Here is a 26824-nt window from a genome sequence, read left to right on the forward strand (position 1 = left end):
GTAGGGGTAGGGGTAGGGTGAGGGGCTGGGGCAGGATCACGGGCGGGGGCAGGGTCAGATGCAGGCGCAGACGCACGCGCAGGAGTAGGATCAGAGGCAGAGGTAGCTGGGGCACTGGTGCCCAAAATGGGCTCCCTCGGGTTCCAGGCGGCAGGACAGTCCCTCTGAAAGTGCCCCAGCACCCTGCACGCATGGCACCGTGGGCACTCGGAGCTCCAGTACACCTGATAATCCACTCCCTCATGCCAGACAGTAAACCGGCCCTCAACATCGTCCTCCCTTTCCAGCTGCATGAATACCTGACGCCGGAAAGAGATTACGGTGCGGAGGGTGCGTCTCTTAAATTTGTGTCGGATGGCAGTGATCTCCGACCTTACTTGCCCTAAACGGGCCGGGGGGGAAGCAAGTCCTCATTTGGAATGAAAGGCTTAACATGCCCAAGCACGATACGTTGCGTGGGGGCCGTCACCAGCTCCATAGGTAAAAAGATGTTGTCTACCGTGACTCCCCTGCTTCGGGCCCGGTGCACTAGCTCTTCATTCGCCAGATAAAACACCGCCTTTCCGAACTCCTTCTCGGTGGCCAGAATACCACCTTTCCCAACAAGGTCCTCCATTGCCTCCGTACACTTTTCTAGTGTCATTCCAGGGCGCAAAATACATTGCACCCCACGTTCCACCTTCACCGACCGAAACAGGGCGTTGTCCGAGGCCGGGGAGGCAGCCGCCCTTGCGTAACTCCCCGAAGGCCCGCGACTCCCTGGAGACCGGTCCGGCATGCTGGCGCTCTTTCCAGTCCGAGAATCCTACAGCGGTGCCGGTTAGAAGTCCTGGAACGAGTCGAATAACTGGCCGGGAAAGTTTGCAGTCGACAGTTCCTCGCTGGCTCGGCGCCAGGAAAGGCTCCGTCGGACTTGCAGAGACCCAGGCCGGGAGAGGCCGAAATGTCCTTCCAGATGCTCCGGCACCAACACCGGACGAAAATCAGGAAAACAATGGAGGAGGAACATTGCTCCGATGTCAATGGGGGGGAACGACGGCGTTTGCCTCCGGTTTTGGAGCGAACCGGCTTCCTGGCGAGTTGCCAGCGGCCGCAGCTGGGAGCTACGCAGTTAGCAGCCGCCAACAAACCCAGCCCAAACCGGCAGTAAAACTCCACACCGAGTTTCCACACCAGCGCCGTCACTCACTCGGTTGTCCGAGAGACTTTTAGAGCCACCTCCAAAGTATTCCACGAACTTTATCCAGTAGTTTTGCCTCGATTTCTCCCAGCTCAGTCAGCACAGCTCCTCTCTGTGTCTGACCCCGGGAGTGTGTGATGGGACGGGGTAGAGGGAGCTTCACTCCGTGCCTGACCCCGGGAGTGTGTGATGGGACGGTGTGGAGGGAGCTTCACTCTGTGTCTGACCCCGGGAGTGTGTGATGGGACGGTGTGGAGGGAGCTTCACTCTGTGTCTGACCCCGGGAGTGTGTGATGGGACGGTGTGGAGGGAGCTTCACTCTGTGTCTGACCCTGGGAGTGTGTGATGGGACGGTGTGGAGGGAGTTTCACTCTGTGTCTGACCCCGGGAGTGTGTGATGGGATAGTGTAGAGGGAGCTTCACTCTGTGTCTGACCCCGGGAGTGTGTGATGGGACGGTGTGGGGGGAGCTTCACTCTGTGTCTGACCCCGGGAGTGTGTGATGGGACGGTGTGGGGGGAGCTTCACTCTGTGTCTGACCCCGGGAGTGTGTGATGGGACAGTGAAAAAGAAAATTTACTTACCACTGACAGAACCGAATTCTTTCTCATGTGCTCTGGTCAGTATCTCCTTGTACAAGGATTCTGCCTCCCTGTACTTGCCCTGTTTCAGGTAACAGGATGCCTGAGAGCAAAAGGAATACAGGTAACCATGACTTTTCGAGGGAGGCTTACAAAAGATGTCGCAATTGGCAACAGCTCCACTGATGACCACGAGAAACCGCAGAGAGTCGTGGGCACGGCCCAGCACATCACGGAAACCAGCCTCCCCTCCACGGACTCTGCCTACACTTCCCACTGCCTCGGGAAAACAGCCAGCGTAATCAAAGACCCCCACCCAGCCACCCTCTCATCTCCCCTCTCCCATCGAGCAGGGGTTACAAAACACTGGAAGCACATATCACCAGGATCAAGGACAGCTTCGACTATCCCGCTGTTATAAGACGATAATTGTTCACAACTATGATAAAAGGGGACTGTTAACCTCACAATCTACCTCGTTATGATCTTCCACGTTATCGTCTACCTCCATCGCACTTTCTCTGTAACTGTTCCACTTCATTCTGCATTCTGTTTTACCTTGTTCGACCTCAATGCCCTGTGTAATGATCTGATCTGGATGAACAGTGTGCAAGACCAGCTTTTGCCTTGTATCAGTATCAGTACTGACTAACATCCCATTCAGACCTTGCTGCAGCGGAAGGGGATTGTAGCAGTTAGCAGTTCTTACAGAACAAGTCACCCGGGAGGTTTCAAATTCTCCCGGTGACCGCGTGGGTTTCCTCCCACAACCCAAAGTCGCACGGGTTAGGGTTGAAGGGTCGTGGACACGCCGTGTTGGCGCTGGAAACAGGCGACACTTGCTGGCTGCCACCAGCACGTCCTCGGACTGCCTTGGCTGCTGATGCAAAATGGCGCGTTTCGCTGTGTGCTTCGATGCACGCGTGACAAACACAGCTAATCTTCGGTGTGCACATTTTTGATGCAAGGAGGGATGAACTGGTCCACTCTGCTCTCCCATCAGATTCCTCCTCCTTCAGTCCTTGACCTTTTTCCACCTATCACCTCCCAGCTTCTCACCTCATTCCCTGCCCCCCCAACCGGGTCTCACTCATTACCACCAGCCAGCTTGTACTCTTTCCCCCTCCCCCAGGCTGCCTCCCCCTTCTCTTCTCATCCCGAGGAAGGGTCTCAGCCCGAAACGTCGAGTGTTTATTCCCCTCCATAGATGCTGCCCGACTTCCTGAGTTCCTCCAGCCTTTTGTGCACGCTACGCGCTAGGCGTGTTTGGACGAATGAGGGGTGACCTTACCGAAAATGGAGCGGGGGCGGGCAACTCTGACCTCAGGGTCACCGGTCCGTGTCCACAGTGCTCGTTGGCTCCACACCCACCCACTGGCGCCCTTCGCTGCACGTCCACGTCGCTGGCCTTCAGACGCTGGAGTGGAGGCCTGGGCTCCTGCCTGACCTTTAACCCCTCCCCTACATCGTCCCTAAACCCTAACCTGACCCCTAACTCCCCTCTCTGTTCCGAGGATCATCCCTCCGCCTCGGTGGCTCGATGGTATTCGTCACGCACCCCCCAGCCCACCATCTCCCCCCCCACCCCCCCCAAAGCCCCGAGACATGGTGCCAGGCTCCTACCAGGTTGTTCTTGGTTCTGGCCACGTTGGGGTCGTCGGGACCCAGCTGGGACTCGTAGATCTGCAGGGCGTGCTGGTAGTACTTCTCCACCTCCTCGAACTTGCCCTGGTTCTGACACAGTAGGGCCAGGTTGTTCAGTTGCTTGGCCACGTCTGGGTGGGATTTCCCCAGAACCTGGACCCCCGGATTTGGGGGGGGGGGGCGGGGGGAGGAACAGAAGCAAGCACAAGTTCAACTTTCCAGAGCCAGTTCGCCACCTCTCCGTCCCACGGCTTACAATCACCTCCTCCTGCCCAACGCAACGGGATTTAATGCGTCCCGCAGACAACTTGAGGTTTTAAGCTGTCCAGGTTGTTCCAAGACGCTCGGCCACAGGCAGGTAGGGCCTCCCCAAGACCTGGAGCCCCGGATTTCAGGAGGAGGGAGGGGGATAGAGACAAGCATGAGTTCGACACCCGGGCCAGACTTCCTCTGTCCCACACTTTCTGAACTGTCCAACCCAATGCGATTTAAAGTGCCCCTCAGGCAAAATGAGCCAACCAGCAATCCCCTCCCAGCCTAACCACGGGGCAAATCGCAACGGCCAATTAACCCACCAGCAGCCTTCAGACTGGGAGGAAACCGGAGCACCCGGAGGAAACCCACGCGGTCACGGGGAGAACGTACAAACTCCTCGCAGCCAGCGATGGGAATTGATCTTGGGTTACCAGTGCTAACTACTACACCACCACACTCATCTTTAATCTTCAGGGGTAATCAGGGATAGATATTAAGTGAACGTTAAAAATAATCAACTATTAATTAATTACAAAGTTCCTGTGACGTCACTGAGATAATAAACACAAGCTGAATCTCAGTAATGTGTGCCAATAATTAGGCAAAGTCTATAGGGACCTCAGCAAGGTCCCGCGTGTAGGCTGGCCTGGAAGGTGGGACCAGACAGGGCACAAGATTGGCCTGGTGGAAGGAGGCAGAGGTGGCGGCGGTAGGGTAGCGTGGCAGTCCGCCTAACTCGTCACAGTGCCAGCGTCCCGGGTTCACTTCCCGCCGCCCTCTGTAAGGAGGCTGTACGTCCCCGCCCCACCCGTGACCGCGTGCGTTTCCCTCCGGGTGCTCCCGTTTCCTCGCAGATCCCAAAGACGCATCGGCTGGTAGGTGAATTAGTCACACAGATAGAAAATGGCGGCGGGGGACTGTTGACCCAGAATAAGAGAGAAGCAGGTTCATGATCACCAGCGTATGTCGTGAAATTTGTTCTTTTTGTGGCGGCAGTACAACATAATACGTAATAACAAAAACCGTGAATGGCAGTAAATATCAGATAAATTAAATAAGCAGTGCTGAATAAAATAGTGAGGTTGTGTTCATGGGTTCAGTGTCCATTCAGAAATCTGATGGCAGAGGGGAAGAAGCTGTTTCTGAATCGTTGAGTGTGGGTCTTCAGGCTCCTGTACCTCCCCCCTGATGGTAGCAATGAGAAGAGGGCAAGTCAATAGACAATAGGTGCAGGAGAAGGCCATTGGGCCCTTCGAGCCAGCACCGCCATTCACTGTGATCGTGGCTGATCATCCACAATCAGTATCCAGTTCCTGCCTTCTCCCCATATCCCTTCACTCCGCTATCTTTAAGAGCTCTATCTCACTCTTTCTTGAAAGAATCCAGAGAATTGGCCTCCACTGCCTTCTGAGGCAGAGCATTCCACAGAACCGCAACCCTCTGTGTGAAAAAGTTTTTCCTCAACTCCGTTCTAAATGGCCTACCCCTCATTCTCAATCTGTGGCCTCTGGTTCTGGATGATGGGGGGTCCTTAGTGATGGACGCTGCCTTTTTGAGGCATCGCTCCTTTGATGCTGGGGAGTCCAGTGCCCATGATGGAGCTGACTGAGTCTACAACTCTCTGCAGCTTTTTCTGATCCGGTGTAGTAGCCCCCACCCCCCAACAATTTATTATTATTATTATTTTTTTAAAATCTGTCCCGATCCTTGTGGCCCGACAGGCCGGTGTTTATGCCGGTCTCTGTGGCGTGAAGCGACTGGGAGTACGAGACTCCCCCCCCTCGGATAGGACGCCAGTCTATCACGAGGTTAACCCCCAGCATTTGCCGGTACCCATTTTCAGCTGGGCGGACCGGAGCACTGTGTGGTCAAGTGCCTTGCTCAAGGACACAACACGCTGCCTTGGCCGAGACTCAAACCCACGACCTTCAGATCGCGAGCCCAACGCCCTAACCACTTGGCCACGCACCTCCCCCCCCCACAAAATACACAGTTAGAATGCTCTCCAAATTTGAAATTTGTGAGCGACTTTGGTGACAAACCAAATCTCCCCAAACTCCGGATGAAATATAGCCGCTGTCTTGCCTACTTTGTAGCTGCATCGATACGTTAAATAAAATTTCTTCCTCCCCGCCACCAGATTTCCAGTCCTTGAACACTACCTCACAGAGTCGTAGAGCACTACAGAACGGAAACAGGACCTTCAGCCCATCTAGTCTGTGCCAAACTGTCACTCTGCCAAGTCCCATGGTTTCTCTCTTGCACTATTTATCATTTATTGTGAACTTTAGTAATTATTTTTTGCCTCCCGCTGTACTGCTGCCACAGAACAAAACTTCACGCCGCACGTCACGAACGATAAAGCCGACTACCGCGTCGTTCTGGTGCGGAGGGAGGGTCCTGCCCGGCACAGGGCACCCAGCGCGGCCACCCACCTTCTCCCTGATCTCCAGGGCCCTCTTGCAGAGCGGCTCGGCCTCTCGGTACTTCCCCCGCTTACCACACAGGACAGCCAAGTTGTTGAGCGTGGCGGCCACCTAGGAGAGGGCAGACGGCGGGAGAGTCAGAGACGCAGGGAGCGCCCGGTGCAGAGGCCGAGTCCAATCCTCATCCTCCTCAATACAATTGTAAGACTTTAAGAGATAGGAGCAGAAGCCGGCCATTCAGCCCATCAAGTCTGTCCTGCCATTCTATCACGGCTGATTTATTAACCCTCTCAACCCCATTGTCCTGCCTTTTCCCCATAACCTCTGACTAATCAACCTCCACTTTAAATATACTCAAATGACTTGGCCTTCATAGCTGTCTGTGGCAATGAATTCCACAAATTCAGCACCCTCTGATTAATTAAATTCCTCCTCATCTCTCTGTTCTAAATGGACATTCCTCTATTCTGGAGGCTGTGCTCTCCTGTCCTAGACTCCTCCCACTATAGGAAACATCCTCTCCACATCCACTCTATCTGTGCCCTCTGGTCCTAGACTCCCCCACTACAGGAAACATCCTCTCCACATCCACTCTATCTGTGTCCTCTGGTCCTAGACTCTCCTACTATAGGAAACATCCTCTCCACATCCACTCTATCTGTGTCCTCCGGTCCTAGACTCCCCCACTATAGGAAACATCCTCTCCACATCCACTCTATCTGTGTCCTCTGGTCCTAGACTCCCCCACTACAGGAAACATCCTCTCCACATCCACTCTATCTGTGCCCTCTGGTCCTAGACTCCCTCACTACAGGAAACACGCTCTCCACATCCACTCTATCTGTGCCCTCTGGTCCTAGACTCCCCACTATAGGAAACATCCTCTCCACATCCACTCTATCTGTGTCCTCTGGTCCTAGACTCCCCCACTACAGGAAACATCCTCTCCACATCCACTCTATCTGTGCCCTCTGGTCCTGGACTCCCCCACTATAGGAAACATCCTCTGCACATCCGCTGTCGAGGCCTTTTGATATTTGATAGGTTTCAATGAGATTTCCGCTCATTCTTTCTGAACACCAGCGAGTACACGCCCAGGGCCATCAGCCGCTCCTCATACACGCTAACCGCTATCGCCGGGGTTACTCACTGCTGGGTGATCTTTGCCCAGTGTTTTCTCCCGAATGTTGAGTGCGTCGTTCAGGAGGTGCGCTGCCTCTTTGTATTTGTTCTGGTCCCTGGACGGAATGGAAAAGCCCGTTAGTATCTCAGGCCACTCAGCCCATCTTGCACAAACCTCCTATACGTCCCTCAACCACCTCTGCATCCGGAAGAAAAAGTCAATTTGATTTTTTTTATGTATACAAACTAACCATTTGTTTTTTTACAAACTAACAGCCACTGAACATATGACATGGGAGGAGAATTAGGCCATTCAGCCCATCAAGTCTGTTCTGCCACTCCATCATGGCTGATTTACTATCCCTCTCAACCTATTCATCATGCCTTCTCCCTGAAAAATTTTGGTGCCTTTACTAATCAGGAACTTTAACAACCCTTGCTTTATAGTGGATTCTGGTTAACTGAGCACGTGGCCAAGTGGTTAAGGCATTGGACTAGCGACCTGAAGGTCATGAGTTCGAACCCCAGACGAGGCAGCGTGTTGTGTCCTTGAGCAAGGCACTTAATCACACATTGCTCTGCGACGACACTGGTGCCAAGCTGTATGGGTCCTAATGCCCTTCCCTTGGACAACATCGGTGTCGTGGAGAGGGGAGACTTGCAGCATGGGCAACTGCCGGTCTTCCATACAACCTTGCCCAGGCCTGCGCCCTGGAGAGTGAAGACTTTCCAGGCGCAGATCCATGGTCTCGCAAGACTAATGGATGCCTTTACTTAGTTAATTGGGGCAGTCGCTTACTTGAGACAACTGTTGAACAAAACTAATTGAGAAAATAGCTGGAATTCTCTTTGTTTGTTTGGGACACCATGCCTCCTAATTGGGACAGGAGGCTGTTCCCCAATTGTTTCTAACTAGCGTCCGTCGTCTGCATCCGTGTGGCTGTTTTATAAAGTTGCAACCCAGTCTCCTGACTTTTGAACTCCATTGTAGAGATGATATGGGTCACTCAAGTCCCATTTGGAACTAGAACATGGTACAGTACAGGGCCTTCTAAGGCTGTGCCACCTGGTCCTGGTCGCACAGGAGGGCGGTGAGGGGGGAACGCTCACTTACAGACAGTGGCAGCAACTGAGCCCCCATGGCTGCACACTATTAGGGTTACATCTTAGAGGAAGGTGCCTGGACGGGGGAAGCATGTTTTATAAGGAGAGGATAAGCCAGCCAAAATGCTGGAGGAATTCAGCAGGTCAGGCAGCAGCTACGGAGGGGAACGAACAGTCGATGTTTTGGAGTGAGACACTTCACCCAGCATTTTGTGTGTGTGTGTGTGTGTGTTGCTCAACATTTGCAGCATTTGCAGAGCCTCTTGATCTTCAGCTCGTGCGTTTTGTTTTTGGAGCAAAGGGAGGACATCGGGTGATTTGATAGAGGTGTACAAGCCGGTAAGAGAAATAGATCGAGATGACAGCCAGAGACCTTTCCCCAGAGCAGATATGGCCAACACGGTGTGGGGGGGGGGTGGGACATCATTTTACTAAGTTTGGAAAGTAAAGGGGGATATAAAAACGCAAACACGAGGAAATCTGCAGATGCTGGAATTTCAAGCAACACACATAACAGCAGCAGGCCAGGCAGCATCTCTAGTTAGAGGTACAGTCGACGTTTCGGGCCGAGACCCTTCGTCAGGGCTAACCGGGACTAGTCCTGATGAAGGGTCTCGGCCCGAAACGTCCACTATACCTCTTCCTGGGGGGGGGCGGTCTCAGAGGTAGGATTATTTTAAAAGCACAGAGCGTGGTGGGTGCGTGGAACTTGCTGCTAGGGGTGGTGGTAGAGACAGGGACACTTAATCCAGACCTGTAGATAGGCACGTGGATGGTAGAAAAATAGAGGGCTATGTAAGAGGTAGGTTTAGATTGATCTTGGCATAGATTAAAAGGTTGGGACAACATCGTGGGCTGTAGGGCCCGTACTGTAGTGCTCTAATTCAGTGGCCGATTATTAGGTACCTACTCTACCTAATAAAGTGGCCACTGAGTGTGTGTGTTCATGGTTTTCTGCTGCTGTGGCCCGTCCACCTCACGGTTCAACGTGTTGTGCGTTCAGAGATGCTCTTCTCACACCGCTGTCGTAACGTGTGGCTATTTCAGTTACTGTCACCTTCCAGTTAGCCTGAACCAGCCTGGCCACTCTCCTCTGACCTCTCTCATTAACAAGGCATTTTCGCCCACAGAACTGCCGCTCTCTGGATGATTTAGTTTGTCCTTTGCACCATTCTCTCTAAACCCTGTACACCAAGGCCAGTACGTCCAGCCTGGTGGCCACGTCAGGGTGGTCTTGGCCCGACGCTTCTCTCCAGACCCTCCAGTGCCCACTTGCAGAGCGGCACGGCCACCTCACAGAAATCCCAGGGGGATCAGCAGTTTCTGAGATACTCAACCCACCCCATCTGGCACCAGCAACCAGTCCAAGGTCAAAGTCACTCAGATCAAATTCCTTCTCCATTCTGATCTTTGGGCTGAACAACAACTGAACCTCTTGACCGTGTCCGCATGCTTTTATGTGCGGAGATGCTGCCACGTGATTGGCTGATTAGATATTTGCAGCTGTAGCTGATAAGAGTGGCCACTGAGTGTATGTTCTAAATGGCACTTGAGTGATCAATATCATCCAGTTCAAATACAGCACAGAAACAGGCCGTTCAGCCCATCTAATTGGTGCAGGCTCATTTACATTGATCCTATTTTATTTCACCCTCATCAATTCCTCCCCCCCCCCGGCCCATAAAACCCGGAGAGGTGGGGGCAACTGAATCCGCTCGCCGTTGGGATGTGGAAGGAGCACCAGTAGGGAGTGTGTGCAAACTCCGCACACAGGTAGCGGGGGAGCCAGGGATCGAACCGGGGTCCCACCTGTACACCAGGGCCAGGATATTGAGCATGGTGGCCACGTCGGGGTGGTCGTGGCCGGACGTCTTCTCCAGGTCCTCCAGCGCCTGCTTGCAGAGCGGCACGGCCACCTCGTAGCGCCCCTGCGAGGCGTACTGGATCACCAGGTTGTGCAGCGTCCGCAGGCGGGCTGGGATCTCGTAGCCCCCGTGCTGGGCCGCGTCGCCCACCGTATGAGGCTGCTGCCCTGTCGTTGGGGGGGGGGGGCGGTAGAGAGAGGCAGGGAGTAAAGAGGTGGGTGTGGAGGGGAAGAGGCAGCGAGTCAAACACACAGATAGGCAGAGGGGTGCAGGGAACAGATGGGCGGGGAGAGACATACGGTGGGGGCGGGTGCAGGGAGAGGCACAGACAGAGAGAGAGAGATTGATTATTGAATCCATCTCCTCATCCGACATTCATCTCCCAGACCCAACAAGCAATCCTCCCTCACTGCTATAAACCCGAGCCCCCAATGTTTTCGGTTTATTTGAGGACAGTTTTCCGGATTTTAATTTCGCTCATCATGGGAGCTCTCTGCCCAAATCCCCCCATACCCCCACCCCCCACAGGGCCAGACCGGAGGGTTACACACCCACCTGGGATCTCAGCTCCCACCCCAGGGCAGAGATTCCCCTCCATCCCATCAGTTCATCCACATCACCCCTGAGCCGCACCTTGGGACTGTTCTTCGTCGTTCGGGAAAAGATCATCGAGCGCTTCCTTCCCAGAATCCCCATTCTTCTCTTCCTGACAGCAGACAGAAAAGATAAAGGAATTAACGATAATGAAACTGTCCCTCCACAGCATCCCATCACACACTCCTGGGGTCAGAGACCGAGTGAAGCTGCCGCCACACCGTCCCATCACACACTCCCGGGGCCAGACACAGAGTGAAGCTCCCTCCACACCGTCCCATCACACACTCCCGGGGCCAGACACAGAGTGAAGCTCCCTCCACACCGTTCCATCACACACTCCCGGGGTCAGACACAGAGTGAAGCTCCCTCCCGCACCGTCCCATCACACACTCCCGGGGTCAGACACAGAGTGAAGCTCCCTCCACACCGTCCCATCACACACTCCCAGGGTCAGACACAGAGAGGAGCTGTGCTGACTGAGCTGGGAGAAATCGAAGGAAAACTACTGGATAAAGTTCGTGGAATACTTTGGAGGTGGCTCTAAAAGTCTCTTGGACAACTGAGTGAGTGACAGCGTTGGTGTGGAAGCTCGGTGTGGAGTTTTACTGCCGGTTTGGACTGAGTTTGTTGGCGGCTGCTAACTGTGTAGCTCCCAGCTGCAGCCGCTGGCAACTCGCCAGGAAGCCGGTTCGCTCCAAAACCGGAGGCAAACGCCGTTGTTCCCCCCCATTGACATCCGGGCAACGTTCCTCCTCCATTGTTTTCCTGATTTTCGTCTGGTGTCGGAGCCAGAGCATCTGGAAGGACATTTCGACCTCTCCCGGCCTGGGTCTCTGCAAGTCCGACGGAGCCTTTCCTGGCGCCGAGCCAGCGAGGAACTGTCGACTGCAAACTTTCCCAGCCAGTTATTCGACTTGCTCCAGGACTTCTAACCGGCACCGTTGTAAGATTCTCGGACTGGAAAGAGCGCCAGCATGCCGGGCTGGTCTCCAGGGAGTCGCGGGCCTTCGGGGAGTTACGCAAGGGCGGCTGCCTCCCCGGCCTCGGACAACGCCCTGTTTCGGTCGGTGAAGGTGGAACGTGGGGTGCAATGTATTTTGCGCCCTGGAATGACACTAGAAAAGTGCGCGGAGGCAATGGAGGACCTTGTGGGGAAAGGTGGTATTCTGGCCACCGAGAAGGAGTTCGGAAAGGCGGTGTTCTATCTGGCGAATGAAGAGCTAGTGCACCGGGCCCTAAGCAGGGGAGTCACGGTAGACAACATCTTTTTACCTATGGAGCTGGTGACGGCCCCCACGCAACGTATCCTGCTTCCCCCCCTGGCCCGTTTAGGGCAAGTAAGGTCGGAGATCACTGCCATCCGACACAAATTTAAGAGACGCACCCTCCGCACCGTAATCTCTTTCCGGCGTCAGGTATTCATGCAGCTGGAAAGGGAGGACGATGTTGAGGGCCGGTTTACTGTCCGGCACGAGGGAGTAGATTATCAGGTGTACTGGAGCTCCAAGCGCCCACGGTGCCATGGGTGCAGGGAGGTGGGGCATTTTTAGAGGGACTGTCCTACCACCCGGAACCCGAGGGAGCCCACTTCGGGCACCAGTGCCCCAGCTACCTCTGCCCCGATCCTACTCCTGCGCGTGCGTCTGCGCCTGCATCTGACCCTGCCCCCGCCCGTGATCCTGCCCCAGCCCCTCACCCTGCCCCTGTCCCTACTCCTACGGTTGGGTCGGTCCCTGCTCCTCTCCCTGTGGTTCAGGTGGGGGACGGGGTGGAGTCTGTACAGAGTAAGAAGGCAAAGGGGAAATCCAAACACCCTAAGAAGCGGGCCTTTGAGGCTGCAGAGCTCACACCCATTTCGCCTGAAGTGGAGCGTGGGGCTCGGGGAGGTGCGCAAGCAGACGGGGCGATGGAAACAGAGAGCGCCGCCCCATCGGTGAAGCCTGCACCTGTGTGCTCCTCCGGTGTGAAGAGGAGAAGGGAACGTTCCCGCAAGAAGGCAGGGGATGTAGATGCGGGGGAGTCCCAGGAAGGGGTGGGAATCCGGATAGGGGTTAGTTCCAAACCTGAGTCCCCAGATGTAGCCACCAGCCCTGGGGTAGATGGTGTGGTTGTGCAAAAAGCTTGTGATAGCCCTGTTTGCACAAATGAGGCAGCCCTGGAGACCTCCACCCAGGACCTACAAGTCAGCGCCTCTCTGGAGGCAAGTGTACCGAATAGTGTAAGAGGAGACGAGACAAAGCTCTCTCATTCTCAGCACCAGGCTGCTTGTGAATCCCTTGGACCACAAGGAGCTGTCCACTGCCCTTCGGCAACTCTGGAGGGGCAAGTCCCCTGGTTTGGATGGACTGAGTGTTGAGTTTTATCAGGCTTTTTGGGATGTCCTGGGGGATGATTACAGCCTTGTCCTAGGGGATAGCCTAGCCACTGGAGAAATGTCCCTCTCATGGCGAAGAGCTGTTGTGGTCCTACTGCCCAAGATAGGAGACCTCCGCCTGCTAAAGAACTGGCGGCCGGTCTCCCTCTTGTGTGCGGACTACAAGATCTTCGCCCGGGCAATGGCCAACCGTCTGGGTTCGGTAATTGGACAGGTGGTCCATCCTGACCAATCTTACACAGTCCCGGGCTGCTCCATCCAGGACAATGTCCACCTAGTACGGGACCTGATCCACCTACTCCAGGAGACTGGGACCCCGGCAGCGTTTCTTTCTCTTGACCAGGAGAAGGCATTTGACCGGGTGGACCAGTTTCCTGGTGGGCACCCTGCAGGTTTTTGGGCTCGGACCACACTTTGTGGCCCGAGTTCGGCTCCTGTACTCTGCCGCAGAGTGCCTAGTTAAGATTAATGGATCATTGACAGGACCTATCCACTTCCGAAGAGGAGTGCGTCAAGGGTGCCCCATGTCCAGTCAACTGTATGCAATCTGTGTCGAGCCATTCCTCAGCCTTCTTCGGCGAAGGCTGACAGGTCTGGTTCTGCGCGAACCGGACATGGGGGTCGTCCTCTCGGCCTACGCCGATGATGTACTCCTCATGATGACAGACCTCTGTGACCTGCGGAGGATGCGCGAGTGCCAAGATGTTTTCTCGGTGGCATCCTCCGCCAGGATCAACTGGGCAAAATGTTCCGGACTCTTAGTAGGCCAGTGGCAGGTGGACTCCCTGCCGGAGGAGATGACAGCTTTTGAGTGGAGCACCAGACGCCTTCTCTATCTGGGGGTCTACCTGAGTCCTTCTGGGGAGACCTGGCTGGTGAACTGGCAGGACCTGGAGACAAAGGTCATGGCCCGGCTAGGGCGCTGGTCAGGCCTTCTCAGGGTGCTTTCCTATCGAGGCAGGGTGGTGGTCATAAACCAGCTGGTGGCCTCCATGTTGTGGTACCGGATGGTCACCTTGGCCCCCCCCTGCCCCTTTTGTCGCTAGAATGCAGAGGAAGCTAGTGGACTTCTTCTGGGGAAACAGGAAGCACTGGGTCTCTGCAGCGGTTCTGAGTCTCCCAGTAGGAGAGGGCAGACAGTCGCTGGTGTGTGTACGCACACGACTGCCGGCTCTCCGCCTCAGGACTCTGCAGAGATTCCTGTATGCCGAGCACCCTCCCAGGTGGCACGTGTTGGCAACTTTCTTCCTCTGGAGGGGCTGCTGCCTTCACGAAGATATGCAGCTACCACCGGCGGGCGTCAGCCGTGCTGCTTTGCAGAGGCTGCCCGGCTTCTATCAGGACCTACTGAGAGTCTGGAACATGGTTGCCTCAGGCCGGGAATCCCCTCCTCTGGCAGAGGGCGGGGTCCTGGCCGACCCTTGCCCTGTCTCAACGGATGATAGTGCGGCTCAGGTGTGTGGATCGACTCGGGCTGAGCTGCTCATCGGGCCCAGGCCCCGCAGCCTTACCTGAGAGACAAATCCACACAACTTGAGCCATCTTTCATGGACACCCACAATCCCATTCAGGGATGCAGGCAGGAGGTACCTTTATGGGCTGCTGCTCCACACCCTCCACTTCCTAGCCTTTGTCCACCGTCCCGACACGTCATGGCGGTCGGTCTTTCCACCTGGAGGTGAGAGGGGTCCCCAGTGGAAGTCCCTTTACAAGGGAGTCGTTCCCATGCACCTTGGGGATCTCGGCTGGAGGGTGCTGCATAAAGCGGTGCCCTGCAATAAGTTCTTTAGTCTGTACACGGATCTCCCAGCTGCGTGTCACTTCTGCGGGCTGGAGGAGACCGTGTACCATATGTACGTGCAGTGTGTGAGGCTGCAGCCCCGTTTCGCATATTTGCGTGGGCTGCTTCTCGCCTTCTGGTTGCAGTTCAGTCCCACCCTATTCATATATGGTCATCCAGTAAGGAGGGGGGCACAGAGGGATGAGGATATCCTTGTCAACTTGCTCCTGGGGCTGGCAAAAATTGCCATCCGTGGCTCCTGGAAAAGGGTGGCAGGAGGTTCTTCCCGGGCGGACTGCCTGGTATGTTTAGGGGGTATGTTCGTGCCCGGGTGAACATTGAAAAGGAATACGCACAGTCCACGGCAACTGTAGAGATGTTCCGGGACCGTTGGGCTCCGCGGGGTGTAAATGCCATCATTGATGAGGATGGAAATATATTGGTTTAACATGTATTGGGTCTGTTTGTAGTGTAGTAAATGTGTTAGTCACTGGTTTTGTACATATTGTATAGCACCGACATTTGTAATAAAGAATTTGTTTAAAAAGAAAAAAAAAAGGGTCAGACATTGAGTGAAGCTCCCTCCACACCGTCCCATCACACACTCCCGGGGGTCAGACACTGAGTGAAGCTCCCTCCACACCGTCCCATCACACACTCACAGCGTCAGAGACAGAGTGAAGCTCCCTCTACACCGTCCCATCACACACTCCCAGGGTCAGACACAGAGTGAAGCTCCCGGTACACTGTCTTGGCAGGTGTTGTTGACCCTCACCACAGAAAGCATCCAAACCGGATGCATCCCGGCTCGGTTCAGCAACCGCTCTGCCCGTGACTGCTTGAAACTACAGAGAGTCGTGGGGAAACTCAGCACATCACAGAAACCAGGCTCCCCTCCGTGGACTCTGTCTACACTCCTCACTGTCTCAGTAAAGCAGTCAGTGTAATCAAAGACCCCCCCCCCCACCCCGGACATTCCCTCTTCTCCCCTCTCCCATCGGGCAGAGATACAAAAGCCTGAAAGCTCATCCCACCAGGCTCAAGGACAGATCCTACCACTGTCCCTCGGTACACATGACAACAGCTCACCAAATTATTGCCCTTGCTGGGTTAGATTCCGGGCAAAAGTCTCCTCCGAACCGTCTCGCACTCTGGACGCGCGCCTGCCAATCACCGCCTCGCGGTTACCACCGCTCGTGTAAAACACCCTCTCCGACTGCGGCTCCACTTGCCCTCAGCACGTCCTTGGTCGTCAGTACAAACAACTCTTCTCACCGTATGTCTCAATGTAGATGTGACATACACTGTTTACTTTATATATCCTATAGTTACTTCTACGTTTTGCACTGTACAATCATCTTCACGACGTACAGTATGTCGGTGGAAAGTCAGAATAAAGTGTACCTGTTTTTGGGCATTTGGACAGGTACGCGGATAGGAAAGGTAATTTTCCCTTTGCATTTTGCTCTCTTTCTGCACTATTTATATATTTCTTACTATAACATAATCTTTTTTTAAAAATGTATTACAATGTATTGCTGCCACAACAACTTCACCATACACGTCAGTGATGATGGACCTGATTCTGCATACAACTTGCTTCGACAGGAATGTGGGCAGGAAAGGTTTAGAGCAGGGGACCCCAACCTGGGGTCAAGGATCTCCTCGGTTAATGACCGCGCGGCCTCCCCGGTGAATGATATCTGTCATCTGTCAAGTAGGGGTCCGTGCACAATTCTGATTTGATGGAGATGGACGTGAGAGTATGGAGGAACATCTGGAAAACCTCTGAAATGCCCGCTTCGCTGCCACCGTGTGGTAACTGGAATCTCCAGAGGGGAAGGCCCCAAATCCTTGGCTTTGCCTATTGCCTGTTGCTGGGGCTGGGGTCGAAGCGCTCGGCAGAGGATGGCACTCGGGAGGCTGTATCGGAGGGGCTGGTCGGAGGCTCGAAGTTTTCGGACGGATGGACTCAGGGTCAGCTGGGGTCGGCTGCTTCCAAGGTATCGGCAAGTTGACGGTGCCTGGAAGTTTATGGCAGGGAGTTTCTCCCTTTTGCCTCCTGCTATCGGGGACTCGGGAGTCGATCGACTCGGGGACTTTGAGACTTTTTTTTTTTTACCATGCCCATGGTGTGTTCTTTATCAAATTATGGTACTGTTTTGCATTGCTGTTATAATTACGTGGTTCTGTCAGTGTTAGTCTTTGGTTTGTCCTGTTTTCTGTGATATCACTCTGGAGGAACATTGTGTCATTTCTTAATGCATGCATGCATTTCTAAATGACAATAAAAGAGGACTGAGTGTTCTCATAATCTAATGGCAGGGGTCCATCGGTTCCTTAAGGTTGTTATAGCCGGAGGTGGTAGTGGGATAAACTCCCATGACTTATTAAATGCTCCCAAAGGCGTGCGTCTCAAATCGCCTCTGAAGACCAAGTCCAGCTCCTGGCCTGCACGGATGGCTTAGCTACTAAGTCCGGCAGAACCGTTTCTACTGACAAGAAAAGGGGCCTTAAAACAAGCTGGTTTAGGGGGAGGAAAGCTCTGATCTCAAACTTCCGCTGCCTTGCGGCTCATGGGGGAGGCTTCGGGAGTGAACCCCAAGGGAAAAATCTGGAGCTGGAGTCCCCGAAGCAGTCCTGCTTCGAGTTCAACGCCGACCGGCAACTCCTGGAACCAAATGGTATTGGTCTCTGCCGTCCCTTTGGGTTCATCAGAAGTCTGGAGTCTGGGACCAGAGTCCCGCCGGCGGTGTGGCGGTGTCGGGTTCCGAATCCGGCTGGCTCCTCGCACGCCTTCCATCCGCGCTGGGTTGGGCGTCGAGTGACTCAGCCTCGTTTAAAAAAAAGACCAAATTGCTAAAGAAACGGAAAGGTTGTCGCCCGAAGTGTGACGAGATGTGGAGAGGGACGCCAACAACTCGACCCAGAGGGCACAGCCTCAGAATAGAGGGACGTCCCTCTACACCAGAGACGAGGAGGGATTTCTTCAGCCGGAGGGTGGTGAATCTGTGAAATTCGTTGCCACAGGCGGCTGTGGAGGCCAGGTTATTGGGTAGGTTTAAAGTGGAGGTTGAAGGGTTCTTTGGTTAGTCAGGGAATCAAAGGGTCGGGGAGAAAGCAAGAGAATGGGGTTGAGGGAAAACAGACAAGTCCATGCAGTAAGCTCCCCCTCTCCACGCAGCTGATGAACCCAAATGCACGGCAGAGACCGATACAGTTCGGCACCAGGAGCTGCCGGTTGGCGTTGAACTCAACGTAGGACTCCCTCGGGGACTCCCTGCTCCAGAATTTTCCTCCAGGTTCAATCCCGAAGCCTTTCCCCTTGAGTGGGTGCAGCCGCAAGGCAGCGGAGATTTGGCATCAGAGCTTCCCATCTCCGGGAAGAGCTGCCAGCCACGGCTGACCAGCCCCAAACCCGAAGCTACTGGTTTTTTGGCTCTGCCCCTTCTCGGGTCAGTAGAAATGAGTTCCACCAGGGGTTAGTAGCTAAGCCACACGTGAAGGCCAGGAGCTGGACATGGTTGTCAGAGGTTATTTGAGATGTACGCCATTGGGAGCTTTTCCACACCCCGACACCCAGCTATGACAACCTTAAGGAACCAAGTTTGGATGTATATGAGACAAATCTGTATCTAATCGTTGAAATGCGGCGATTAAGGACAGGACCGTAGAGCAAGAATTCACTCCCGTGCTGGCGGGCGAAGCCCCCGACCCCAGGGCCACTCACGGAGGGGGAGACGTCCTCGTCGAACTTCTTGATCTGGTTCATGAACTGAAGGTGCTTCTTCTCCTCGTCGAGCTGAGCGACGGCCTGCTCGCTGCGCTGGAGCTTCTGCTGTGTGCCCGCCAGCTCGTCGCGGAGCCACTGGTTCTCCTGGCACAGGCGGCGCACCTGCGCCCGCAGCTTCTGCTTCTCCGACTCCACCGTGCTCAGGTGGCTCGACAGCGCCAGGATCACCTGGACCGGGGAAACGGAGGGGGGGAGAGTGAGAGAGAGAGAGAGACACACACACACACGGGGGAGGGGGAGGGAGTCGCGAGGAGGGTGGGGAGGATCACGAGGGGGAGAGAGAGAGAGAGAGATACAAGGGAGGGAGTGTGTCTGGGTTGGGGGGGGGGAGAGGTGTTTGTCCAACACACTCTCCCCCACCCCCCCGTCCTGCTCTCTGCTCCCCCCCCAATACCACCCCCCTGGATCTCCGCTCCCTCCATACCACCTTCTCTGTCCCGTGCTCTGCTCTCCCCCACCATCCCTCACTCTGCTCCCTCCCTCCCCTCATCCCTCATTCTCCTCCCTCCCCTCCCTGACTGCGGAGGCAACCTTCACATGCCCCATTAACTCTTGCTGTCCCACCACCACGCTACCGGCACAGCCAACTGCCATTTGGCCCATCAAGTACTGATATCTCCCCAAAACTCTTCCCCCTCAACCCCCCCATCAGTTCCCTCACCAATCATTCTCACTTCCCTCCTCTGATCACCCCACCTTCCTGCCCTCCCTCCTCCTCCAGATCCCCCGATGAGTTCTAACCCCCACCCCATCCCCGAACTCACCTGGGCTTCCCCCAGACCCAGCTCGATGCTCTCCAGAGACTTCTGGAGGAGGCAGGACTTCTCCTGGGCCACGCTGGGCTCCTGGCTGCCCTTCTGCAGGGACTTCATGGCGTCCAGCAGGGTGTTGAGGATGGAGTTGTGCTCGTTCCGCAGGGTCTCCAGCCCCTGCATCACCACCTTGGTGCTCATCACAATCTCATCCTGCGTCAGCCTCTCCAGCCTCTCGTCCCTGGGGTAGACCATGGCCGACATGGTCCCGTCTGGCAGGAAAACGGAGGGTTAGAAATCTCTTCTCCGCAACATTCAGCCCTCCCCCACTCTCCCACCTGCGCTGGAACATTAAGGCTATTAGAGGGTAGAGCAGCAGTTAGTGTAATGCTTTACAGCACTGTTCCCCAACCACCGGGCCGCGAGGAAATGATAGGATTTGGCGATATGAGACGACACGAGTCAGCTGCACCTTTCCTCATTCCCTGTCACGCCCACTGTTGAACTTTAACGCACACAAGGTCATCAGTGACCCGAGACGTGCAAAGGAATGGGTCCGTGACCCATTTGTGAATGTTTCCGGTGAATCTTCCATGTCAGCGCGGGAAGAAGATCAACTCCTCGAGCTTGCAAATGACGACGGGCTGAAAAGTATGTTTGACATAACATCTCTGCCAGCATTCTGGATCAAAGTCAAGGCTGAATATCCTGAGATAGCCACGAAAGGACTGAAAAAGTTGTTTCCAGCATCATATCTCTGTGCAAACTACATTGCGGAATAGACTGGACATAAGGAACCCCCTTCGAGTATCGCTGCCTCCCATCACCCCTCGACAGGACCGTCTTGTTGCAGGGAAACAAGCCCAGGGCTCCCACTGATTCAGTGATATTGGTGTGTAGCAATGATTTTATATGTTCATACGGGGAAAATATGTGCTGTGTGTTTAATATCCAAACATTACTTAAAATGTTACGATGCTAGTGACTTATAATTCAGTGGTCCCCAACCTCCGAGCCGCGAAGAATGCAGCAGTACAGCGGTGGCCGGGACGCACCCTGCACATCTTTAAGGAAAAAAAGCCGGAGGGGGCGTCACGTGATGACGTGGGATTGAGACGTGTAAATCCAGCTCTCCCGTAAAAAATCAGCAAAGTACCGTTTAAACAAAACAAATAAATACTTTCCGAAAACTATTTATAAACTTTGCAAGACTACTTTACGATATGCCTCCTGAACCGCAACAAAAGAAGTCTGCTGTTGCGAAGCAGCCGCGAGAGGGGAAGAAAAAAGGGCCTACTGCAACGATGGAGCCTCGGACTCAGGTTGGATCTCCTTCGGTAGAACAGGGAGCAATGGCGGTGGTAGCGGTTTCTCCGAAGAAGACACCGGAAATGCGCATGCGCAAATCGACACAACTCAAACTACAAGGACCGACAGCCACTGCAATGGAAAATGACTCAGAGTCAGAATTGGATTCCGCAGAGAACACAGATGAAGAACAGGAGGAAGAACTGGAAGCGATTGGAAGTAAAGGAATTGATGGAAACATAAGAGAGGCTATATTGCAATTAGCGGCTGAACTAAGAAAAGTAAGAGAAGAGCTTAGAGATATGAAGATGTGCTATAATAAAGCTATGGAAAGACAGGACAAAATGGATAAGAAGCTTCAGAAGATGGAAAGAACAATGGGGCATATGAATGATAGAGTGGAAAAAACAGAAAATGATCTGCTTGTCTGGAACTCGGAAAGAAATCAACTCTTGGAGAAAGTGGACATGTTGGAAAATTTCAGTAGACGCAATAATATTAAAATTGTTGGTCTTAAAGAAGGTATGGAGGGAGAAAAACCAATAGAATTTTTTCAAAGATGGATCCTGGAAGTTTTGCAAATGGAAGAGGAGGTTCGACCAATTGAAATTGAGCGGGCACATAGAGCTCTAAGACCAAAACCAAAAGATGACCAATATCCATGATCGATTTTAATAAAATTCTTAAGATTTCAAGACAAGGAAAGGATTCTACAGGCAGCTGCTCGAGCTGCCAAGGATAGAAAAGGGCCATTGATGATTCAAGGGAACAAAGTTTTTTTCTACCCTGATATAAGTTATGAACTTTTGAAGAGAAGGAAGAAATTTAATCCAGTGAAAAAAACCCTATGGGATCATGGTTATCAATTTATATTGCGTTATCCTGCAACCTTGAAGATTTTTTTGCCTGGTGGAGAAAAAAGATTTTTTGATGACTACCAGAAAGCGGAGCAGTTTGTGCGAGATTCTCTGAATGTTCACCAGATACAAGAACAAATCCAGGGGAGCGAGATAGATTGAAGATGAAGATTGGGTCAAAGAATGGACTTGTTGGATTTTTGAAGGTGGATGAATGTATAAATATATTATTAATTATACGAGGGGGGTAAGAAAGGTTAAAATTGGAGGAATATTAGTTGGGAATAGTAACATTAATTTTGTCTGTATATATATATATAATTTTTTTTGTTGCGGGGGAGCTGGAAGAAGCACTGACCAATTGCTACGCTAGTCATGTGTGCAAGCGTGGCTTTAGCCACGACCCATAAAATGGAGGGGGGTAGTGTTGTGTATCTTTTCATTCACAACATTAGTGGGGGGGGTATTTTGTTTTTTCTTTTTTTGTATCCTTTCTATCTTTTTTTTTCTTTTTGCCTGGAGGGTTGGGAGGGAAACACATAGCAACATGGTGAAGTTCAAAGAGATTCCCCAAGGAACTATGAGAGTTGAGAAGATAAATAATGTTTTAGATTGGAGTAACTTCGTTAAGAATAATGACTAAATTTATTGAATTTTTTGAGTTTTAATGTTAACGGGCTTAATGGACCAGTGAAAAGAAAAAGAATCTTAACACATATTAAAAAAATGAAGATAGATTTAGCTTTTTTACAGGAAACGCACCTAATGGAAACAGAACATCAGAAACTAAAGAGAGATCGGGTGGGTAGTGTTGTTGCGGCTTCATTTAATTCAAAAGTGAGGGGAGTAGCAATTTTGATCAATAAAACGTTACCAATTAGAATACAAAATGTAATAACTGATTCTGCGGGGAGATATGTGATTATACATTGTCAACTTTTTTCTGAACTATGGACTTTTATGAATATTTATGCACCAAACGAAAATGATGCTAAATTCATGCAAGAAGCTTTTTTGAATTTGGCGGATGCACATGAAAAAATATTAATTGGAGGAGACTTTAATTTTTGCTTAGACCCAGTCTCAGATAGATCAACCAAGGCTGTTATAAAATCGAAGGTAGTAAATTTAACTTTATCATTGATGAAAGATTTAAATTTGATTGATATATGGAGAAGAATCAATCCTAAAGAAAGAGACTATTCGTTCTATTCTCATAGACATAAAACTTACTCAAGGATAGATTTTTTTCCTATTATCAATGCATATTCAACACAGAATGAAAAATATGGAATATAAAGCAAGAATATTATCAGATCATTCTCCTTTATTAATGACAATAATAATGGCTGATAAGGAAGAAGTGGCTTATAGATGGAGATTTAATTCAACATTATTAAAACGTCAAGAATTTTGTGATTTTATGAAAAAGCAGATCTTTTTTTTTGGATACAAATTTTCATTCAGTGGATGATAAATTTATATTATGGGATGCGATGAAAGCATATCTTAGGGGCCAGATAATAAGTTATACGTCTAAAATTAAGAAAGTATATATGGCAGAACTAGATCAATTGGAAAAAGAGATTACAAAATTAGAAAAAGAATCTCAAAGATATATGTCAGAAGAAAAACGAAGACAACTTGTCAATAAGAAGTTACAATATAATACGCTTCAGACATATAGAACGGAAAAAGCAATTATAAGAACTAAGCAAAGGTATTATGAGTTAGGTGAGAGAGCACATAAAATTCTTGCCTGGCAGTTGAAAACAGAACAAGCTTCCAAAACAATAAATGCAATTAGAACAAGGGCAAATAAAATATCTTATAAACCTCTTGAAATAAATGAAACTTTTAAAAGTTTCTATTCCGAATTATATCAATCAGAATCACAAAATAATGTTAATGAGATAGAAAGGTTTTTATCACAAGTATCTCTTCCAAAATTGAATTTGGAAGAACAGAAGGGACTAGATATGCCTTTTACATTAAAAGAAGTTGAAGAAGCTTTAGGATTACTCCAAAGTAATAAATCTCCAGGAGAAGATGGTTTTCCACCTGAATTTTATAAAAAATTTAAAGATTTATTATTTCCTCTCTTTATGGAACTAATACGTCAAGCAGAAAAAACACATAAACTCCCAGAATCTTTTTCAACAGCGATTGTAATAGTATTGCCAAAAAAAGAGAGATCCTATGAAACCAACATCATACAGGCCTATTTCTTTATTGAATACGGATTATAAAATAATAGCAAAAATTTTATCGAAAATTTTCGAATTTTATCTAAATATTTACCAAAATTAATACATATGGATCAAACAGGATTTATTAAAAATAGACATTTGGCAGATAATGTAACCCGGCTACTCAGTATAATTCATTTGGCACAAAAAAGGGATGAGAAGAGTATAGTAGTAGCTTTGGATGCAGAAAAAGTATTTGATAGATTAGAATGGGATTTTTTATTTAAAGTATTAGAAAAATATGGGTTAGGAACATCTTTTATAAATTGGATTAAAACTTTAAATTCTAACCCTAAGGCTAAAGTAGTGACAAACTCTCAAATTTCAACACCATTCCAGTTAAAAAGGTCAACTAGACAAGGTTGTCCATTATCACCTGCTTTATTTGTACTGGCGATAGAGCCATTAGCAGAACTAATTAGAATTGATCCAGATATTATGGGTTTTAGAGTTAATCAGGAGGAATATAAAATTAATCTTTTTGCCGATGATGTTTTGATCTATTTAACAAACCCACAACATTTGTTACATAAATTATCTTCTAGACTGGATGAATATGGGAAGGTATCAGGTTACAAAATAAATTGGGATAAAAGTGAAATTTTACCTCTTACTAAAGGAGACTATAGTCAATGTCGATTAGTAACCCAATTTAGATGGCCGGTAAATGGTATAAAGTATTTAGGTATAAGACTTGATAATGATGTAAAGAATTTATATAAATTTAATTATTTACCACTATTGAAAAAAATTCAAGAAGATTTTGACAAATGGATGATACTACCAATAACATTAGTAGGTAGAGTCAATTTTGTAAAAATGAATATATTTCCTAGATTACAGTATTTGTTTCAAACATTACCAATATAATTTGCCACACAAATTTTTTCAAGACTTAAATAAATGTATGAGAAAATTTCTTTGGAAAGGTAAAATGTCAAGAATATCATTGGAAAAATTGACATGTAAATTTGGGTTAGGAGGGTTACAACTTCCAAACTTTAAAAACTATTATAAAGCAAATCAACTTGCATCTTTCTTCGATGATCGAAAACCAGCATGGATTAAAATAGAATTAGACAAGATAGGAGAAAATAGACCTGAAGATTTTATATATAAATGGGAATCTAAATGGATATGGGAAAAGAAAGAATCTCCTATATTAACACACTTGATTGATCTATGGAATAAGATAAATGTTGAAAATGAAACACAGAAATCTCTATTAGCAAGGAGACCTTTGTTCCAAAACAGACTTACTCCTTTTACAATGGACAATCAACTTATATATAATTGGTACCAAAAAGGGATTAAATTTATAGGAGATTGTTATGAATGAGGTATATTGATGTCATTTGAACAACTAAAGGATAAATATAAAATATCAAATAATACTTTCTTTTGTTACCTTCAATTAAGGGCTTACTTAAAAGGTAAGCTGGGTCAAACAATGTTTTTGCCAAAACCTAATGAAATTGAAATTTTAATTCAAAAAGGGAAAATTAAAAAATTTATTTCCTGTATGTATAATTTGATTCAAGAAGACAATTAAACAAGGAATCCATAAGTCAAAGCAAAAATGGGAAACAGATCTGAATATTAATATTGATGAAACAAATTGGTCAAGACTCTGTCTTGACAGTATGACAAATACAATAAATGTTCGACTTAGATTGTACAATATAATTTTTTACACCAATTATATATTACACCACAAAAATAAATAGATTAAATTCAAATCTATCCGATAAATGCTTCCGGTGTAATCAAGAAATTGGTACTTTTTTACATTCTACTTGGTCTTGTTTTAAAATTCAACCTTTTTGGAGAAATTTAAGAGTCTTATTGGAACAAATTACTGGAACTCAACTTCCACATAAACCTGTATTATTTCTATTAGGTGATATTGAAGGGATAAAACTGAAACTTAAATTGAATAAATATCAGAAAGAATTTATAAAAATTGCATTGGCAGTAGCTAAGAAGACTATAGCAGTTACTTGGAAATCTGATTCGTATTTAAGTATGGATTGTTGGGATAATGAAATGGCTAGTTCTATTCCACTCGAAAAAATTACTTATAATTCAAGAGATAAATATGTAACATTTTTGAATATTTGGCGCCCTTATTTACAAAAGATAGGATGGCATATTTAAGTGCTCCGATAAAGACCTTGGTCCCTTGGGGAAAGTAACAAATAATTATACCAAATTGATTTTGAATCCCATGGAGCATGTGGAAACCTTCCAATACCCAGGCGGCTCTTTTCTTTCTTTTTTCTCTTCTTTCTTTTTAGATAGGACTATATATGGGGGGGGGGGGAGGGTTAAGGGGAGGGGGGAGGGTAGTTTTTATCTTTTCATGTATTCTTTTTGAAAACTCAATAAAAATTATATTATAAAAGAAAAAAAAGCTGAAGGAAACAAGATAATTGATTAGGTGCCGCCTGGCACGTAATTAATTAGCTTGTTTATTTCGGCTTTTTTCTTAAAGATGTGCTGGGTGCGTCCCGGCCAACGCTGTACCGCTGCATTCTTCGCAGCCCGGAGGTTTGGGAGCACTGTTATTATTGACTTATCACTATATTCATGCGAGGAAAATATGTGCTGTGTGTTTAATATTAAATTCATTAGATAAACCCCTTTAGAAACGAAATTGAGTGTATTAACCACTTATAAGTGACTTATAGTTGACTTATCACCTATATTCCGGTCGTGATTAACACCCACCCCGCCACCCTGGTTGGCCGGCCTGCAAGAATACTGTCAATATTAAACCAGTCCGCGGTGCAAAAAAGGTTGAGGACCCTTGCTCCACAGCGCCAGTGAAGCGGGTTCAATTCCCACCACTCCCTGAAAGGAGTTTGTATGTTCTCCCCTGTGGGTTTCCCCCGGTGCTCCCGATTCCTCCCACATTCCAAAGACGTACAGGTTAGGG

The 26824-nt window shown here is 49.7% G+C and overlaps 2 protein-coding genes across 5 annotated transcripts in view; one reads left to right on the forward strand and one right to left on the reverse strand.

Moving 5' to 3' along the window:
• rnaseh2c (ribonuclease H2, subunit C) overlaps positions 1–26824 on the forward strand; it is a 515876-nt gene that overhangs the window by 470550 nt on the left and 18502 nt on the right. The window lies entirely within an intron of this gene.
• The window catches only part of LOC140189003 (kinesin light chain 2-like), a 57872-nt gene that overhangs the window by 24062 nt on the left and 6986 nt on the right, over positions 1–26824 (reverse strand). For all 3 annotated transcript variants that reach the window (XM_072245673.1, XM_072245671.1, XM_072245672.1), the window contains exons 2-9: positions 19485–19744; positions 18658–18888; positions 10810–10882; positions 10121–10343; positions 7236–7323; positions 6095–6196; positions 3384–3557; positions 1764–1863 (exon numbers count right to left, since the gene is read on the reverse strand). In XM_072245673.1, the coding sequence (XP_072101774.1) occupies positions 1764–1863; positions 3384–3557; positions 6095–6196; positions 7236–7323; positions 10121–10343; positions 10810–10882; positions 18658–18888; positions 19485–19736 (1243 nt within the window). In that variant the 5' untranslated portion in view covers positions 19737–19744. The remainder of the gene's footprint in view (positions 1–1763; positions 1864–3383; positions 3558–6094; positions 6197–7235; positions 7324–10120; positions 10344–10809; positions 10883–18657; positions 18889–19484; positions 19745–26824) is intronic.

The sequence above is a fragment of the Mobula birostris genome, chromosome 28, assembly GCF_030028105.1.
Source record: "Mobula birostris isolate sMobBir1 chromosome 28, sMobBir1.hap1, whole genome shotgun sequence".
In the NCBI taxonomy this organism is placed as follows: domain Eukaryota; kingdom Metazoa; phylum Chordata; class Chondrichthyes; order Myliobatiformes; family Myliobatidae; genus Mobula; species Mobula birostris.